Source organism: Anomaloglossus baeobatrachus, chromosome 5, assembly GCF_048569485.1.
Source record: "Anomaloglossus baeobatrachus isolate aAnoBae1 chromosome 5, aAnoBae1.hap1, whole genome shotgun sequence".
NCBI classification, from domain to species: domain Eukaryota; kingdom Metazoa; phylum Chordata; class Amphibia; order Anura; family Aromobatidae; genus Anomaloglossus; species Anomaloglossus baeobatrachus.
Window position 1 is genome coordinate 79,174,955 of NC_134357.1, and position 18,815 is coordinate 79,193,769.

The 18,815-nt window shown below is 44.3% G+C and overlaps 1 protein-coding gene across 3 annotated transcripts in view; it reads left to right on the forward strand.

Moving 5' to 3' along the window:
- NEURL1 (neuralized E3 ubiquitin protein ligase 1) overlaps positions 1–18,815 on the forward strand; it is a 395,339-nt gene that overhangs the window by 325,753 nt on the left and 50,771 nt on the right. For all 3 annotated transcript variants that reach the window (XM_075348617.1, XM_075348619.1, XM_075348620.1), the window contains one exon: positions 17,956–18,277. In XM_075348617.1, the coding sequence (XP_075204732.1) occupies positions 17,956–18,277 (322 nt within the window). The remainder of the gene's footprint in view (positions 1–17,955; positions 18,278–18,815) is intronic.

An 18,815-nucleotide genomic window follows, 5' to 3' on the forward strand; every position in this document is an offset into this window, starting at 1 on the left:
GCTCGAGTGGTCAGTATACATAAAGCACCCAAACTCCAAAACCCAACTTTTTTTTGGTAAAGTCTTTGTTTGTGCCGAACACCGAACTTCGGGTTCACTCTCTATCTCTATCCATGACCTGACTAAATCCTACATATGATGGAAACAGGGTTATATGGAAGTTGATAATAATGTCTGACTACAAAATGACTTAGAGGACATTGGAGTTGTAATACACAGTAAAGCCAATAAATACTCAAGCTTGTATTTCAATGGCTCACAATACAATAAGTATTAAAGGGGTATTTCCATCTCCAAGATCCTACCCCAATATGTAGTAGGTGTAATGTCAATAATATTAAAAAATAGCTCCAATTAAAAATATAGTATAGTCCTTCTGATTCACTATTTCCCTTACCTCATATGTAGGGCATTGCAGATATCCATGGTTACAACCACACATATAGTGACAGATAGTTGCTCATGGTTGTAACCATGGATACCAAAGGTCCTGCAATGCCCTGCACTTAAGGTAAGTGACATAGTGTATGAGAAAAACTATACTACATTTCTAATTGGAGGTATTTGCTAATATTATTATTATTATTATTATTATTACACCTACTACATATTAGGATAGGATCTTGGAGATGAGAGGCAAAATGCAAATCTCTAGTTGAGGGTTCTGAGTCTATTGTTCCTCCATGATGCGGCGTTGTTTTAAATGCAATCGGTTCTAGTGATTGTTTGGGTGTCAGTAATCCTACATTAATCACCAATTCTGTGTATACGTGATATAGTTCCTGTTTAATCCTCTTTAAACAATCCCTAATTAAGGTACAATATACTGAAAGTTCCTATATGTCATAGTCTAATGTATGGTCTGTTTTCAGTTCTCATCATTTTCAAGATGTCTGCTTTGCGTCCGTCTAAGGTTCTGTTCACATTCCATTTGTCTGTTCCATTTTATGAACAGACAAACCTAATGAGTGATCCATTGGATCACTTATGTAAACAGAAGCAAAGGGGCCCCATTGATTGTTATGGAATCTGTCTGGGCTCTATTTTTTTTAGAACGGAAGAAAAGAAAGTTTTTTTGCTTTAAAAAAAAAAAAAAGTCACCAGTGATCCCAGAAACATGGCTTCGGAACCAAAGTACGAGGCTCTATAGAGCCCAGTCTTGAGGTATTAATGCTCAGCCTCAGCTCCAACCAATGTCAGTGGAATTATTGGAAATAGCCAAGCACTGTACTCGGCTGTCATGCTTTAAACGTGGCACATGCACTCAGACCAACTGATGTCTGACGTACAACAAAAACACCACAACACCAGAAACAAGGGGCACACTAAGAATACAATAACAACGGTGGGCTCTCCGCATTAGTGAGAGGGTAGATTAGACACCAGCTGCCCTTACCTGCTGCTGTACCCTGCACTCCTAGCCAGACCTTATACAGGCTCCGTACCTGTCGCCAAGAAGGAACCTGAAGTCCTGAAAAGACCCTACAATAGTCCTGGCTAATGAGTGGAAAGCTAAGGCTTATTAAACCCATTGCTGCACTAATACATCACAAGGGTAATTGAAGCAAACAGGGGAATAACAAGCAAAATGGAGAAGATATGACTTCAGGACGAATCTACAGCAGCTCCTTCCACCAAGGCGGCCAAAATACAAATGGTTTTGTATAATCTGCAAGGATTGCTGGGAAACCCTACTACTGAAACATAAAAGGGTGTGGCTACAAAGCAGATGAAGCTGACAAGCACTGCTGGGAAACTGCTGGCAGCAAAACTGACATTAACTGTTTAAGCACCAAGAGAAACGAAACAACATTTACAGTGCCTACAAGTAGTATTCAACCCCCTGCAGATTTAGCAGGTTTACACATTCGGAATTAACTTGGCATTGTGACATTTGGACTGTAGATCAGCCTGGAAGTGTGAAATGCACTGCAGCAAAAAAGAATGTTATTTCTTTTTTTTTTTTTTTTTTTTTAAATTGTGAAAAGTTTATTCAGAGGGTCATTTATTATTCAACCCCTCAAACCATAAGAATTCTGTTTGGTTCCCCTAAAGTATTAAGAAGTATTTCAGGCACAAAGAACAATGAGCTTCACATGTTTGGATTAATTATCTCTTTTTCCAGCCTTTTCTGACTAATTAAGAGCCTCCCCAAACTTGTGAACAGCACTCATACTTGGTCAACATGGGAAAGACAAAGGAGCATTCCAAGGCCATCAGAGACAAGATCGTGGAGGGTCACAAGGCTGGCAAGGGGTACAAAACCCTTTCCAAGGAGTTGGGCTTACCTGTCTCCACTGTTGGGAGCATCAACCGGAACTGGAAGGCTTATGGAACTACTGTTAGCCTTCCACGGCCTGGACAGCCTTTAAAAGTTTCCACCCGTGCCGAGGCCAGGCTTGTCCGAAGAGTCAAGGCTAACCCAAGGACAACAAGGAAGGAGCTCCGGGAAGATCTCATGGCAGTGGGGACATTGGTTTCAGTCAATACCATAAGTAACGTACTCCACCGCAATGGTCTCCGTTCCAGACGAGCCCGTAAGGTACCTTTACTTTCAAAGCATCATGTCAAGGCTCGTCTACAGTTTTCTCATGATCACTTGGAGGACTCTGAGACAGACTGGTTCAAGGTTCTCTGGTCTGATGAGACCAAGATTGAGATCTTTGGTGCCAACCACACACGTGACGTTTGGAGACTGGATGGCACTGCATACGACCCCAAGAATACCATCCCTATAGTCAAGCATGGTGGTGGCAGGATCATGCTGTGGGGCTGTTTCTCAGCCAAGGGGCCTGGCCATCTGGTCCGCATCCATGGGAAGATGGATAGCACGGCCTACCTGGAGATTTTAGCCAAGAACCTCCGCTCCTCCATCAAGGATCTTAAGATGGGTTGTCATTTCATCTTCCAAAAAGACAACAACCCAAAGCAGACAGCCAAGAAAACTAAGGCCTGGTTCAAGAGGAAAAAAATCAAGGTGTTGCAGTGGCCTAGTCAGTCTCCTGACCTTAACCCAATTGAAAACTTGTGGAAGGAGCTCAAGATTAAAGTCCACATGAGACACCCAAAGAACCTAGATAACTTGGAGAAGATCTGCATGGAGGAGTGGGCCAAGATAACTCCAGAGACCTGTGCCGGCCTGATCAGGTCTTATAAAAGACGATTATTAGCTGTAATTGCAAACAAGGGTTATTCCACAAAATATTAAACCTAGGGGTTGAATAATAATTGACCCACACTTTTATGTTGAAAATTTATTAAAATTTAACTGAGCAACATAACTTGTTGGTTTGTAAGATTTATGCATCTGTTAATAAATCCTGCTCTTGTTTGAAGTTTGCAGGCTCTAACTTATTTGCATCTTATCCAACCTGCTAAATCTGCAGGGGGTTGAATACTACTTGTAGGCACTGTAAATGTAGAGTCCAAGATAGGAATGACGCACAACCGTGAGATTGGCTTCCTCCAGGATTCCTATAGCTATCAAGTGGATTTGGGGCCAACCTTGACTTCACTCAAGATGACCTCTACACAGCCCCATTTTGGGGGTTTCAAAACCCTTCTCTCAGGATGTATTGTTATAGGTTATCAGTACAAAATTCTGCGATGGGATGTTGATCCAGTAAACGAGTCTGATTGCTGTATGAGGAGTCGGAAGGAATTTTTCCACTAATATGGGGGCAATTAGCAAATGCCTCATGGGGTTTTTGCCTTTCTCTAGATCAAAATGTTAGGCTACAGCAGTGATTCCCAAACTCCAGTCCTCACAGCCCTCAACAGGTCATGTTTTCAGGATTTTCTTTGTATTGCAGGTGATGCCTTAATAATGTTTCCATCACCTGTTCAATGCTAAGGAAATCCTGAAAACATGATTTGTTGAGGGCTCTGAGGACTGTAGTTTTGGAAACACTGGGATACAGGTTGAACTTAATGGACTTATGTCTACTTCAACCCTAAAAACTAGTTGTTTGTGTGGATTTACTCCAGGTACTCTGGTTTCCTCCCACACTCCAAAGATATACTGATAGGGAACTTATGTAGATTGTGAGCCCCAATGGGGACAGTGATGATGATGATCTCTATAAAATGCTACATAATAAGATCTCTGCAAGGAGAAAAGTTTTCCCCATCAGACACCGTTTTAGCTTCTCATACAGCCAGATCAGATCTCATACTTCGCAATGACGAGGGGCAATCGCCCTGAAACACAGTGTCTGCAAATTGAGGTTCTGATCTGGCATAAATCCTAAGGGGCACTATGCACACTACGACATCGCAGGTGCGATGTCGGTGGGGTCAAATTGAAAGTGCCGCACATCCGGCGTCGCAGGTGATATCGTAGTGTGTAAAGCATTTTTGATCCGATTAACGAGCGCAAAAGCGTCGTAATTGTATCATTGGTGTGTCGCGGGCGGAGGAGGGGATGCTGCGCTCTCCCACTGCTCGGGTCCAGCTGCTGCTGCTGCTCGGCGGTGGCTCGAGCGGTGGGCTGGATCCTGGGGACTCGAGCGGTGCTCCTCGCCCGTGAGTGAAAAGGGGTAGGGATTGGTTGGATGGTGGATTTGAGTATTGTCCGTGACGCCACCCACGGTTGTGGTGAGGTTGTGACACCACCGCTGCTCTGGACAGGGATCCCGGGAGCGATGACAGGGAGCAGCTTGGCTGTTGGTTCTCCCCTCCGTGGGTAGGGGGGTTGGTTGTCCCGGGGCCCGGTGAGGGGTAGGGATGGATGGCAGGCGGGTTACGGGGCCTGGTGAGGTGCAGGGTCACAGGGGCAGCGCTGTGCCGCACGGCACGGTGGTACTCACTCAGCCAATGATGAGGACACAGTTCTTGGTAAAACACACGGCTGGATGGACGGGTCCCACAGACGGCTGCGGTGGTTTCTGCTCCCGGCAGGTTGATGGTGACTGCCTTTCCCTGCACCTATGTACGGTAGATGGTTACGATGGGTCCCCACCGGTAACCCGCTCCCCAGATTGGATATGGGCTGGAGGAGCCCCTTTTTGCCCGCGGGCTCTGGCCCTGGAAAACGGTTGCCTTGGTGGTGGCGGTGTCTCCCTCTCACGGTTGGGCTGTTGCCTTTTGTCGGGACTTGGCTGCTGGGGAACCCAGGAGGTTCCCTTCGCTGACAGATTCCACAAATTCACAGCGACTCCTAGCCTTGTCAGGGTCCGTAAACCCCTGCCAGATGGTGCTGACTTCACCTTGTGTACCGGTCCGGTACCGCCGGGCCACCGCCCGTCCACGGTCCTTACGGTAAACTCCGATCGGTCACTCCTGCAGACGGTCACCACCGTCTCTCAACCTTGCTGTACCGCCCGGGCCACACACCCGGACGCTGTCAGTTAGTTTCTCCACTACCACTTCACCTCCTTCCACTTTCACCTCCAAAACTAATCTGTTTGCTTTTCCCGCCTCCAGGACTGTGAACTCCTCGGTGGGCGGGGCCAACCGCCTGTCCCACCCCCTGGTGTGGACATCAGCCCCTGGAGGAAGGCAACAAGGGTTTTGTGTTTGACTTCGGTGTGCCTGACCGGGAGTGTGGGGTGTGTGGTGTTGTGCTCTGTGGCCCCTGGCTTGTCCAGGGCACCACAGGTGTAGCGACGGTCATTTCCATGAATTGGGAAATACCGATGTTACGATGTTGTTCCTCGTTCCTGCGGCAGCACACATCGCTGTGTGAGAAGCCGCTGGAGCGAGGAACATCTCCTACCTGCGTCCTGTGGCTCACGCTGGCTATGCGGAAGGAAGGAGGTGGGCGGGATGTTTACATCCCGCTTATCTTCGCTCCTCTGCTTCTATTGGCCGCCTGCCGTGTGACATCGCTATGACGCCGCACGACCCGCCCCCTTAATAAGGAGGCGGTTCGCCGGCCAGAGCGACGTCGCAGGGCAGGTGGTGCATGTGAAACTGGCGTAGCAATAATGTTTGCTATGGCAGCAATCACAAGATATCGCAGCTGCGACAGGAGCGGGGACTATCGCGCTCGTCATCGCACCATCGGCTTGCGATGTCGTAGTGTGCAAAGTGCCCCTTAGTCACATGACAAGATTCGTTAAAGGGTCACTAGGATTGCTACTTCCAATAGGTGGCACTAGAGTTCATCTGCTTCCTCCCTGAAGAGACAATTTACAGAAAATGATGGCTCTATATAAGCACACATAATAAATGAATAGCATCACTGGGATTCCCAGCAGTCAGACTTTTAGGAACTGCAAGTTGGGGATAACATGGAATTTTGGGAAACATGGTTAACAGGCCCCCTTTGTGTAAAACCTGTCCACTTTTGCCTCCAGTTTTGAAACTTTTACCAACATTTTCCAACTCTTTTATGCTATGAAGCCAAGTCCTCCTCAGATCCCTCTCAAAATCGATTCGAAGTTTGCATAACTTCAACAATTATAAGACTTGAAGCAAGAATATTTGGCAGTATGGATATACCACATTACCACAGTACTAAGAAAGTATGAAGAAACGTACCAAGAATCACTTCTGCCTAATCTGACCGTCACGCACCTTTCCACCTCATCTAGCAATGACATAAGGTCAAGACATTACAGAGCCTTCAAGTCAATTACTATTCTGGCAGCTTTCGCTTGTCATTCTTGTTCGAGATATGTTAATTTTCTTTGCTAAATTGGCATGAAGATGGAAAACACATCTGGCCTTTACCGTTTCGATTCTGCAAGTGAGGGGAAAATAGTGTACACAATTTATTTTGTGAGAGAAACCACACTCAGAGACGGCTCACAGCTCAGAAACTTCACGCCTGGCTTCCTTCATTTACATTGAATGAAAGGATACGGATCGAACAAGCATATTTGGACCAGCCGTGATGGTTGCGGCCATAGTCTGTCAAGACCAATTACATGCAAACTCTTTGTCTTGGCTGACTATCCTACAAAAATAAACCAGATATCAAAAGTCGATGGTGTCTCCGTATTGTTATACGTGATATCTTATGGTATTTGACAATCAAAATATACTAGAGATTGACTTCTGAGATGTAAGTTTGGACCATTTTTAAAACAAAAAAAATTAACATTTTGTAGACAGACCTTTTTATAAAAATATATGTGGTTATTTCAGGAAAAATATAGACTGTTATCACGCGTGTCCTTATTGAAATGTGCAATGATGATTGTGTCAATGTTGTTCCAGCCCATTATACCAGGTCTTTGTTTTGTGGAGGAATTACAATAGGATTTTTCAGATTGATTTGTTATTATCCACAGTCAATATCCACCCTTTAAAGAGAACTAACCACCAAGATTTTCCTATATAAACTAAAGTGATTCTATACATACCTTTTAGTTGTGAGATCGGATGTACACTGTGTGCAGAATTATTAGACAAATGAGTATTTTGATCACATGATACTTTTTATACATGTTGTCCTACTCCAAGCTGTATAGGCTGAGAGCCAACTGCCAATTAACCCCTTAAGGACGAAGCCAGTTTTGTACTTAATGACCAGGCCATTTTTTGCAATTCTGACCAGTGTCACTTTATGAGGTCATAACTCTGGAACGCTTCAACGGATCCCGGTGATTCTGACATTGTTTTTTCGTGACATATTGTACTTCATGATAGTTATAAATTTAGAACGATATTTTTTGCTTTTATTTGTGAAAAAATCGGAAATTTGATGAAAATTTTGAAAATTTTGCAATTTTCAAACTTTTAATTTTTATGCCCTTAACCCAGAGAGTTATGTCACACAAAACAGTTAATAAATAACATTTCCCACATGTCTACTTTACATTAGCGCAATTTCTGAAACAAAATGTTTTGGGGTTAGGAAGTTAGAAGGGGTCAAAGTTCATCAGCAATTTCCCATTTTTTCAACAAAATTCACAAAACCATTTTTTTAGGGACCACATCACATTTGAAGTGACTTTGAGAGGCCTAAGTGACAGAAAATACCTAAAAGTGACACCATTCTCAAAACAGCACGCCTCAAAGTACTCAAAACCACATCCAAGAAGTTTATTAACCCTTCAGGTGCTTCACAGGAACTAAAGCAAAGTGGAATGAAAAAAAGCAAAAAATAAAATTTTACCTAAAATGTTGCTCTACCCCAAATTTGTTCACTTTTAGAAGAAATAACACAACAAAATGAACCCCAAAACTTGTTACCCACTTTCTTATGAACGCGCCGATACCCCACATGTGGTCAGAAACCTTTGTTTGGACAAATGGGAGGGCTCGGAACAGAAGGAGCAATATTTGAATTTTGGAAAGCAAATTTGGCTGAAATAGATTGCGGGCACCATGTTGCATTTACATGTCCGCCAAAGTACCTAAACAGCAGAAACCCCTTACAAGTGACACCATTTTGGAAACTAGACCCCTTAAGGCTTCTATCTAGGGGTATAGTGAGCATTTTGGATCCACAGGTACTTCACAGATTTTGATAACGTTACGTTGTCACATTGAAAATTTTCATTTTTTTCTCAAAAATGTTGCTTTAGCATCAATTTTTTCACTTTTTCAAGAGGTAATTCCAAAAATGTGACCCCAATGTTTGTTACCCACTTTTTTATGAGCGCGGTGATACCTCACTTGTGGTCTGAAACCTTTGTTTGGAGAAATGGGAGGGCTTGGAACGGAAGGAGCAATATTTGAATTTTGGAAAGGAAATTTGGCTGAAAAAGATTGCGGGCACCATGTCGCATTTGGAGGACCCCTAAGGTACGTAAACAGCAAAAAAACACCACAAGTGACCCCATATTGGAAACTAGGCCCCTCAAGGAATTTATCTTGATGTTTGGTGAGTACCCTGAACCCCCAGGTGCTTTACAGAAGTTTATAACGTTGAGCCATGAAAATAAAAAAATAAAATTTTACCACAAAATTGTTACTTCAACCAGGTAGCTTTTTTTTTCACAAGGGTAACAGGAAAAAAATCACCATGAAATTTATTGCGCAATTTCTCCTGAGTTTGTTGATATCTTGTATGTGGTGGAAATCAACTGTTTGGGCACACTACAGGGCTCAGAAGAGAAGGAGTGCAATTTGACTGCAAAATTGGCTGGAATCAATAGCGGACGCCATGTTGCATTAGGAGAACCCCTGAGGTGCCTAAGCAGTGGAGGTCCCCCACAAGTGACCCCATTCTGGAAATAAGACCCCTCAAGGCTTTAATCTAGGTGTATATTGAGCATTTTGAATCCACGAATACTTCACAGAATTTGATAAGCTTAGGTTGCCATATTGAAATTTTCATTTTTTTCACAAAAATGTTGATTTAGCGACACATTTTTCACTTTTTCAAGAGGCAACAACAAAACGTGTACCCCACAGGTTGTTATCTAATTTCTTGTGAGCGCAGGGATACCACACATGTGGCCAAAAACCTTTGTTTGGATAAATGGGAGGGCTTGGAATGGAAGGAGCACCATTTGAATTTTGGAAAAGTTGAAGTAAATTGCGCGCACCATGTCACATTAGCAGGGCCCCTTGGGCACCTATACATCAGAAACCCCCCACAAGTGACCTCATTTTGGAAACTGGACCCCTCAAGGATTTTATTCAGGAGTATAGTAAACATTTTGAATCCACAGGTACTTCACAAAACTGTTGCTGTATCAAAAAATTTCTCACTGTTAAGGGGGCTTTACACGCTGCGACATCGCTAATGCGGAGTCGTTAGGGTCACGGAATTGGTGACGCACATCCGGCCGCATTAGCGATGTTGCTGCGTGTGACACCGATGAGCGATTTTGCATCGTTGCAAAAACGTGCAAAATCGCTCATCGGTGACATGGGGGTCCATTCTCGATTATCGTTACTGCAGCAGTAACGATGTAGTTCGTCGCTCCTGCGGCAGCACACATCGCTATGTGTGACGCCGCAGGAACGAGGAAGCTCCCCTTACCTGCCTTTCATGTGACACTAAAGGATGCCTAGCCTTGTATTTAGCCCAAAAAAAAAAAAAAAGAATTAAAATAAATGACGTGGGGTCCCCCCTATTTTTGATAGCCAGCTAGGGTAAAGCAGACAGCTGTAGCCTGCAAACCACAGCTGACAGCTTCATCTTGTCTGGTGATCAATTTGGAGGGCTCCCCAAGCTGTTTTTTTTTTTAAATTATTTATAAATAAATAATTAAAAAAAAAAAACAAACGTGGGGTCCCCCCAAATTAGATCACCAGCCAAGGTGAAGCTGACAGCTGGGGTCTGGTATTCTCAGGATGGGAAGAGCCACGGTTATTGGACTCTTCCCAGCCTAAAAATAGCAGGCCGCAGCCGCCCCAGAAGTGGCGCATCCATTAGATGCGCCAATTCTGGCGCTTCGCCCCAGCTCATCCCGCGCCCTGGTGCGTTGGCTAACGGGGTAATGAATGGGGTTGATACCAGGTGTGTAATGTCACCTGGCATCAAGCCCAGCAATTAGTTATGTCACGGCGTCTATCAGATACCCGACATAACTAATTGACAGTAATAAAAAAAAAATTGACAACAAAAAAAAATTTATTTGAAAAAACACTCCCCCAAACATTCCCTGATTGACCAATTTATTGAAAAGAAAAAAAAAAAAATCCACAATAATCCATTTGGATGTCCCACGTCGCCTCTGGACCTTCTAGAATATGGGGGACACGTTCAGGGAACGTATCCCCCATTTTCTAGGAGGGCAGACCCTCCATTTTAGGAGAGTGGGTGCAAAGAATCTGCACCCACCCTCCCTGGGTCACAGCTGCAGAGTGCGAGCAGCCAGCGTCCTGAACACAGGAAGCTGACAGCTGCGCTCTGCTCATGTGACCGGAGTCTGCAGAGAAGGAGCCGGAGGAGGGGGCCGCGGGGGATCAGGGCTCCGACAGGTATGTATGACACCGGGGGACACCGGGGGACACCAGGGGGGGTAGGGGGGGACCCGGCGGGGCCTAGGGAGCAGGTTTCTGTCGTATGTGTTATGGCACATACGACAGAAACCATAGGAACAGTGGAAATGCGGCCGGCGCGCTGCTGTGATCGCCGGTGCGCGCGGCCATCTTGGATTTTCGGGAGGGGGTTGGGGGTCGGGGGGGGCACTTTGGGGACACCGGGGGACCGGAGGGAACCGGGAAAAAGATTTATCTCCCATCTGGCATGTTTGATCATGCCAGATGGGAGATAAATCATTTTTTACCGGCGCGGTCATTTACTATAACTTGATGATCGGTATACGGTGTATACCGGTCATCAGGTGAGCGGGGACCGGAAAAACCGGCCCGAATCATGATCTCCAGGGTCTCAGCTACCCCCGGCAGCTGAGACCCCGGAAATTTTCTGACTCTGGGGGGCGCTAGACCCTTTTTTCCGACCGCCGTTAAAAAGCGGCGGATCGGAAAAAGTACCCTTATTTAGCGCCTTTAAAAGGCGTATCGGCGGTCGTAAAGGGGTTAAGTAAATCCAGTGATGTGCCTCTCTATAATGAGGAGGGGTGCGGTGTAATGACATCAACTCCATATATAAGATGTGCTTAATTATTAGGCAACTTCCTTTCCTTTGGCAGAATGGGTCAGAAGAGAGATTTGACGGGCTCTGAAAAGTCCAAAATTGTGAGATGTCTTGCAGAGGGATGCAGCAGTCTCTTGAAATTGCCAAGCTTTTGAAGAGTGATCACTGAACAGTCAAGCGTTTCATGGCAAATAGCCAACAGGGTCGCAAGAAGCGTGTTGGGCAAAAAAGGTGCAAAATAACTGCCCATGAATTGAGGAAAATCAAGCATGAAGCTGCCAAGATGCCATTTGCCACCAGTTTGGCCATATTTCAGAGCTGCAATGTTACTGGAGTATCAAAAAGCACAAGGTGTGCCATACTCTGGAACATGGCCAAGGTAAGGAAGGCTGAAAAACGACCACCTTTGAACAAGAAACATAAGATAAAACGTCAAGACTGGGCCAAGAAATATCTTAAGACTGATTTTTCAAAGGTTTTATAGACTGATGAAATGAGAGTGACTCTTGATGGGCCAGATGGATGGGCCAGAGGCTGGATCAGTAAAGGGCAGAGAGCTCCACTCCAACTCAGACGCCAGCAAGGTGGAGGTGGGGTACTGGTATGGGCTGGTATCATCAAAGATGAACTTGTGGGATCTTTTCGGGTTGAGGATGGAGTGAAGCTCAGCTCCCAGACCTACTGCCAGTTTCTGAAAGACAACTTCTTCAAGCAGTGGTACAGGAAGAAGTCGGTATCGTTCAAGAAAAACATGATTTTCATGTAGGACAATGCTCCATCACATGCATCCAACTACTCCACAGCGTGACTGGCCAGTAAAGGTCTAAAAGATGAAAAAATAATGACATGGCCCCCTTGTTCACCTGATCTGAACCCCATAGAGCACCTGAGGTCCCTCATAAAATGTGAGATCTACAGGGAGGGAAAACAGTACACCTCTCAGAACAGTGTCTGGAGGCTGTGGTGGCTGCTGCATGTAATGTTGATCGTAAACAGATCAAGCAACTGACAGAATCTATGGATGGTACGCTTTTGAGTGTCATCATAAAGAAAGGTGGTTATATTGGTCACTCATTTTTTGGGGTTTTGTTTTTGCATGTCAGAAATGTTTATTTCTAAATTTTGTGCAGTTATATTGGTTTACCTGGTGAAAATAAACAAGTGAGATGGGAATATATTTGGTTTTCATTAAGTTGCCTAATAATTCTGCACAGTAATAGTTACCTGCACAAACAGATATCCTCCTAAGATAGCCAAATCTAAAAAAAAAAACACTCCAACTTCCAAAAATATTAAGCTTTGATATTTGAGTCTTTTAGGTTGATTGAGAACATAGTTGTTGATCAATAATAGAATAAATCCTCTAATATACAACTTGTGTAATAATTCTGCACACAGTGTATACTTTCTGAAATACAGGCAAGTAAAGTTTGTGAAATACACTATTTGATTGATAGCAGCTACGAAATATCTACTAGGTGGGTTGGCTTTTGCTAGTTATTCCCGCCCCTGTCTGTCTGCCTGTGATTACTCCCCCTGTCGATCCTCCCTCCTTCCTTCCTCTGTAATAAAAGAGACATGGGGAGGAAGGACAGGCAGGCAGACAGGGGCAAGGAAAATCTAGCAAAACCCGACCCACCTATTAGATAGTCTGTAGCTGCTATCAATCAAATAACAGTGCATTTCACAAACTTTACTTGCCTGTATTTCGGAAAGTATACATCCGATCTCACAACTAAAGGTATGTATAGAATCAGCATGATAGCACCAGTATAGCACTGGCTTTAGTTTATATAGGAAAATCCTGGTGGTTGGTCTTCTTTAACACAACTGTTTTTAGCTGCATAATTCTTTTTCCTGATCCAAAGCCTTTGTATTGACTGACATACTATAGCAGAGTCTGTCAACCCCAAAACTATTGGCCACCACTAGTGGGAGAGTACCACATGCTGTTTTATTGTTGTACTTAATATATGTAAATGATATGACTTAGGCTTCTAAGTTTCTTCTAATGATGTAGGCAGACAGAATTTAGTTATTAAAGAGAATCTGTCTGCAGGATTTTGCTATGCCATATGAGAGCTGCATAATGTATGGTCAGAGACCCTGATTGCAGCCATGTATCACTTACCGGACTGCTTAGTGAAGCTTGGATAAAATCCCTGTTTTTTCTGTTGTAGATATAGCATTGGTCAAAATGTTGAGCTTTGTTTAACCCCGACCACATCCATGACTGACAGTTACCTGTGTACACTGTACATTGTCAGCAAGATGTCAATCAGCAGGGTTACTCTCACACTAAAGCATAGAGACGCTCTGCGTGCGGCACAATACAGGGTAACAACGGGAGTGGCATAGAAAGAAGGCCCTGGCAATATGGACAAGGGACACCTCCTGCTAATCACCTGAGACTATGCCCTACGCTCTCTAACATCCCTATATGACCCATGTCTTCCCCCCCATCGCCGTCACGTACCTAGGCCCTCGTTTTCCCTGAACTCACCCTGGCTAGTGAGAAGGCCGGCAAAAGAACTAGTCTCGCTAATGCAATAATACATCACAGGGGGAGGGGACAGACAGAGGGAAAATAAGGACAAAAAGGATGGTAAGACATGACTTTTTATAGCGAAGAGGAGTGGTCACAAAGAGCTGCACCTGAAATTAAGGCTACAAAGGATAAGAAAAGAGTCTTTCACCTCTACAGCACCAACAGAAAATAGATTCATTGAAACACATGCTGCGGACCGGTGCATAATAAGGCGTTGTGACCTTTTGGTCCCAGATAGGCCAGAGGTCCCCCCAGAGCGGGACACATTCATGAAACTTACACAGATTAGTTTGTTTTGGTTGCATGTGAGACCTAAGGCCATGTCTCACTAAGCGACATCGCTGCTGAGTCATGGTTTTTCTGACGCAACAGTGATCTTGCTAGCGATGTCGCTGTGTGTGACATCCAGCAACGACCTGGCCCCTGCTGTGAGGTCGCCGGTCGTTGCCGAATGTCCTGGACCACTTTTTGGTCCTTGCTCTCCCGCTGTGAAGCACACATCGCTGTGTTTGGCAGCGAGAGAGCAATGAATGTGCAGGGAGCAGGGAGCCGGCTTCTGTGGACGCTGGTAACCAAGGTACACATCGGGTAACCAAGCAAAGACTTTGCTTGGTTACCCGATATTTACCTTGGTTACCAGCATCCGCAGCTTCTAGAAGCCGGCTCCCTGCTCCCTGCACACGTAGCCAAGGTACACATTGGGTAACTATAAGCAAAGTGCTTTGCTTAGTAACCCAATGTGTACCATGGTTACGAAGCACAGCGTCGTTACATGGGTGGCTGGTGGCTGATCTCTGATCGCTGTGGAGATCTGCCAGATTGACAGCTCCCCAGCGACCATGTAGCGACGCTCCAGCGATCCCTGCCAGGTCAGATCGCTGGTGGGATCGCTGGAGCATCGCTAAGTGTGACGGTACCTATAGTGTTTTACTGATAATCTCCTGCTGATAAAACACTGATTGTAATGAAACTTCAACACACAGCCTAGTAAGTGACACATCGTTTGAATCTGCCCCTATATTATGCTGCTGACCGGTTACCTTTAAATGCTCACTGTACTTTTGCTTTTACTGACTGTTGTGAAGAGTAATCCATCTCTGTCAGTAGAGATGCTGAGATAGATTACAGGAACTGGGGGAAGGCCTTTGTCACTCTGCTTTGTGATCTATCAAACGACTTACTGGCATAACAGGAAGGCAGGTAGTAACTTCAGTCATTGACAACAGAAAGAGCAGAGCATCCTTTGAACTGGAAACAAGTAAGTTCCAGCACCTATAGTGCTGGGCAAATGCTGATGAATAGAATCTGGCCACTGAAGAATAGTGGATGGCAAGCTGTAGAGCATAAGAATTAAGACAGTACCTTGACACATTAGACTCTTATATACACACAGTTTTAACTAATAGTTGTAGATGATAGCAGCAAGGCCAATTATGTTATGCAGAGGACTAGGAGCTCAGTATAAAAAAAATGTAAGTCATATTACTATTAAAAAAACAACACAGAAATAAATCAGTGGAAAATTTTATACCTATTTGGATTAAAAAAATATTCATGTTGTATAACTGTATAATGCAGTAGGTCTGGTAGGATATTTGCATCATTGGAATATTGTCATAGGATTGGGACTTGTAAAGGACTATGCTAAATTTAACCTTAGAGACACTGGACAGTTTGGGGGGGGGGGTGACTCCTAATTTTCATAGCATGCATGACAAACGAGATCTTCTTTCAATAGCAATGAAAGATCCGTTCAGCGAAAAATATGTCAAGTGATGGTCTTATAAATGAGGTTATTATGGGTTATGTACATTAGTCATACCAGAACACACCATGAAAGATGCATAGTACCAGCTTTGTGTATCCTTTTCTGAATATATATTATATTTTCCTTACTGCATTTATTATAAATGTGAATCACTAAGACGTCAGGCTGTGTGTTAGAGGAGATGCTTCAAAAGCAAATGCAAAATGATCGCTCACGATCCAATCCATTAATTTTACATGTGAAGATCAAAGGTTTTTCGCTGATTGTTCGGTGATCACGCTTCAAAAGTTTGGAGATTTCAAGACTGCTGCATCCCTCTGCAAGACATCTGTCAATTTTGGACTTTTCAGAGCCCGTCAAATCTCTCTTCTGACCCATTTTGCCAAAGGAAAGGAAGTTGCCTAATAATTAAGCACACTTTATATAGGGAGTTGATGTCATTACACCCCACCTCATTACAGAGATGCACATCCCCTGATTTACTTAATTGATAGTTGGCTCTCAGCCTATACAGCTTGGAGTAGGACGACATGTATAAAAAGTATCATGTGATCAAAATACTCATTTGCCTAATAATTCTGCACACAATGTATACAAGGGAACCTGTCACTATGTTTAATCCCACTACACCACCAGCAAATCATTATTCAACTACAATTTAGTGTTCCAAACATGCCCGTATCAATACCGGCCTTTGGCATTATCTAGTAAAAAGATTTATATATCCAAGGAGTTGAGTCTATCTGCAGCGGTTGCATGCACAGTACATGGATGGGACTGTAGACAGCACACTTTACCTCTCTACGCATGAGCGCAGTATCGGGATATGCACCCGCTGCTACCTCTGGAGGGGAGGCACCTCTCCTCCAGAAGCGACGACGGTGGTTATATATTCTGATTGCGCCACTCAGCTTTCTATATATTGAATATTATATTAGCGATCTGAAGCTTACTTTAGTGATAGTTTGATAAAGATTTTGTAATCGGAAATGTCACAATGTTATGCACCATTTTGGACCGTGTTAGCTCAATAAATTTCTCTTCCATACTGCAACCCCTTGTGTGGCCTATCTTCTTTCAACACCCACATACATCACCTATCCTCTGGGGCCCGGCCCTGATTGTGGAGGGCCTAACATCCAGGCTGCCACTAACACCAGCCCCAGTAGTGAGAACTGTACAGTGGCGGCTCCATCCACATAGCCGCAAACCGCAAGTGGCGTCACGTGTGAACATTATCCAAAATCCCCTGTAAATATCCCCCTTTTAAAAAACATCCAGGGCACGGAACCGGGCAACGGCCACCAAAGTAACATTTGCCAAGTTATACACCGCCCGGGACCGAGTACCCCATAACCCTGGGCGACACACATTACTACATGTTTGGACCCTATCCCAGGACCCAATAATCTAGAAGTACCAATTTCCCTAGGTATACATTAAAAACAAATACAGTAATTGTCCCCTAATGTGGACACCCTCTTTTAGAGTTTGTACACTGTTAGGCTATGTGCGCACTAGAAATGTGAAGTTTCTCAAGAAAATTTCTTGAGAAACTTCTGGGAGTGAAAGATTTCCGGACCTCCGGAAAAAATCCGCACCAAATCCGCATGCGGATTAGCCGCGGATTTGCCCGCGGGTGGTTCCCTGCGGATTTTTGCAGGCTGTAGTGCCGAAATCCGCAGGGTACCTGCGGAAATAATGGACATGTTCATTTTCTCAAGAAAGTTTCTCGAGAAATTCTTCTCAAGGAAATTTCTTGAGAAAAATCCGCACCAGTGCGCACAGCTATTTTTTTTTACCATAGAATTTGCTGGGAAATGTCTGCACAAAGATTACAGACATTTCTCAAGAAATTTCCGCCGCAAATCCGCGGGTAAATCCGCGGGTAAAAAGCTCTAGTGCGCACATAGCCTTACAGCTAGTTAAATCTCTTAGTGCAGAGAGGTATAGTAGGTTATCCATACACTTCTCTGTAACTTTAGTATGACTCTTTGTGAATCCATCACCATATGGTGGCACATGCAGGATCTATGACTCTAGGTTTTCCCACTATTGTTTGGTCCAACTTTGCAATTTGTAGAATTGACTTTAAAGATTATTATTATTGCGTAAGACACTTCGGAGATATGGAAACATCGACAAAATGCAAGGTTTTAATAATGCTTATTATTGTTCTTGTGTTTTTTGTAGATCACGAAGAAGCAATGTTGCTGGAGTGGGGCGCTCAGACTTGGGTTTACATCCAAAGATCCTTCACGGATAAACCCTGACACATTACCCAAATATGCTTGTCCTGACCTTGTGTCTCAGAGTGGGTTCTGGGCCAAGGCATTGCCGGAAGAATTTGCAAATGAAGGAAACATTATAGCTTTTTGGGTGGATAAAAAGGGACGAGTATTTTACAGGGTGAATGATTCAGGTGCAATGCTATTCTTCAGTGGAGTACGGACCACAGAACCACTTTGGGCTTTGATCGACGTTTATGGGTTAACACGAGGTGTAGAGTTACTAGGTAAGTACAGTTGATATTCATGTACTGTAGATGTTGCACTGTTTAGCTATAGTGTTGAGTGGTGCACTATATCGTAATTTCTTATATTGGAAAAACATCTACATTTGGAGATAAAATGTAGCACAGATTTTTCTTACATGATATATGTAATATTGCGTATACAATGTGTGGGACAAGTCTCCAGGAAATGCCACGCAGCATAAAAAGGTTGGCCACTGCTTTAACATTGATGACATATCGTTAAAATAGGTCATCAATGTCTGATCGGCCAGGGTCCGACAATCTGGACCCCTACTGATCAGCTGTTCTCGGTGCCGAGGGCAACAGGCAGTTGGAATTGCTTAGTTCTGGAGCTGTCACGTCAACTGATGGTGGCCTTGGCCACGTAGTGCACATTCTCCTTCCATTCAGATCAATAGGAGACAGATGTGCAGGACCCGGCCGCGGCCGCTATTATAAGATGGGACATTTCTGGCCACCTTCTACCGCCGCTGGCACAGAGAACAGCTGCTCAACAGGGGTCTTGGGTGTCGGACCC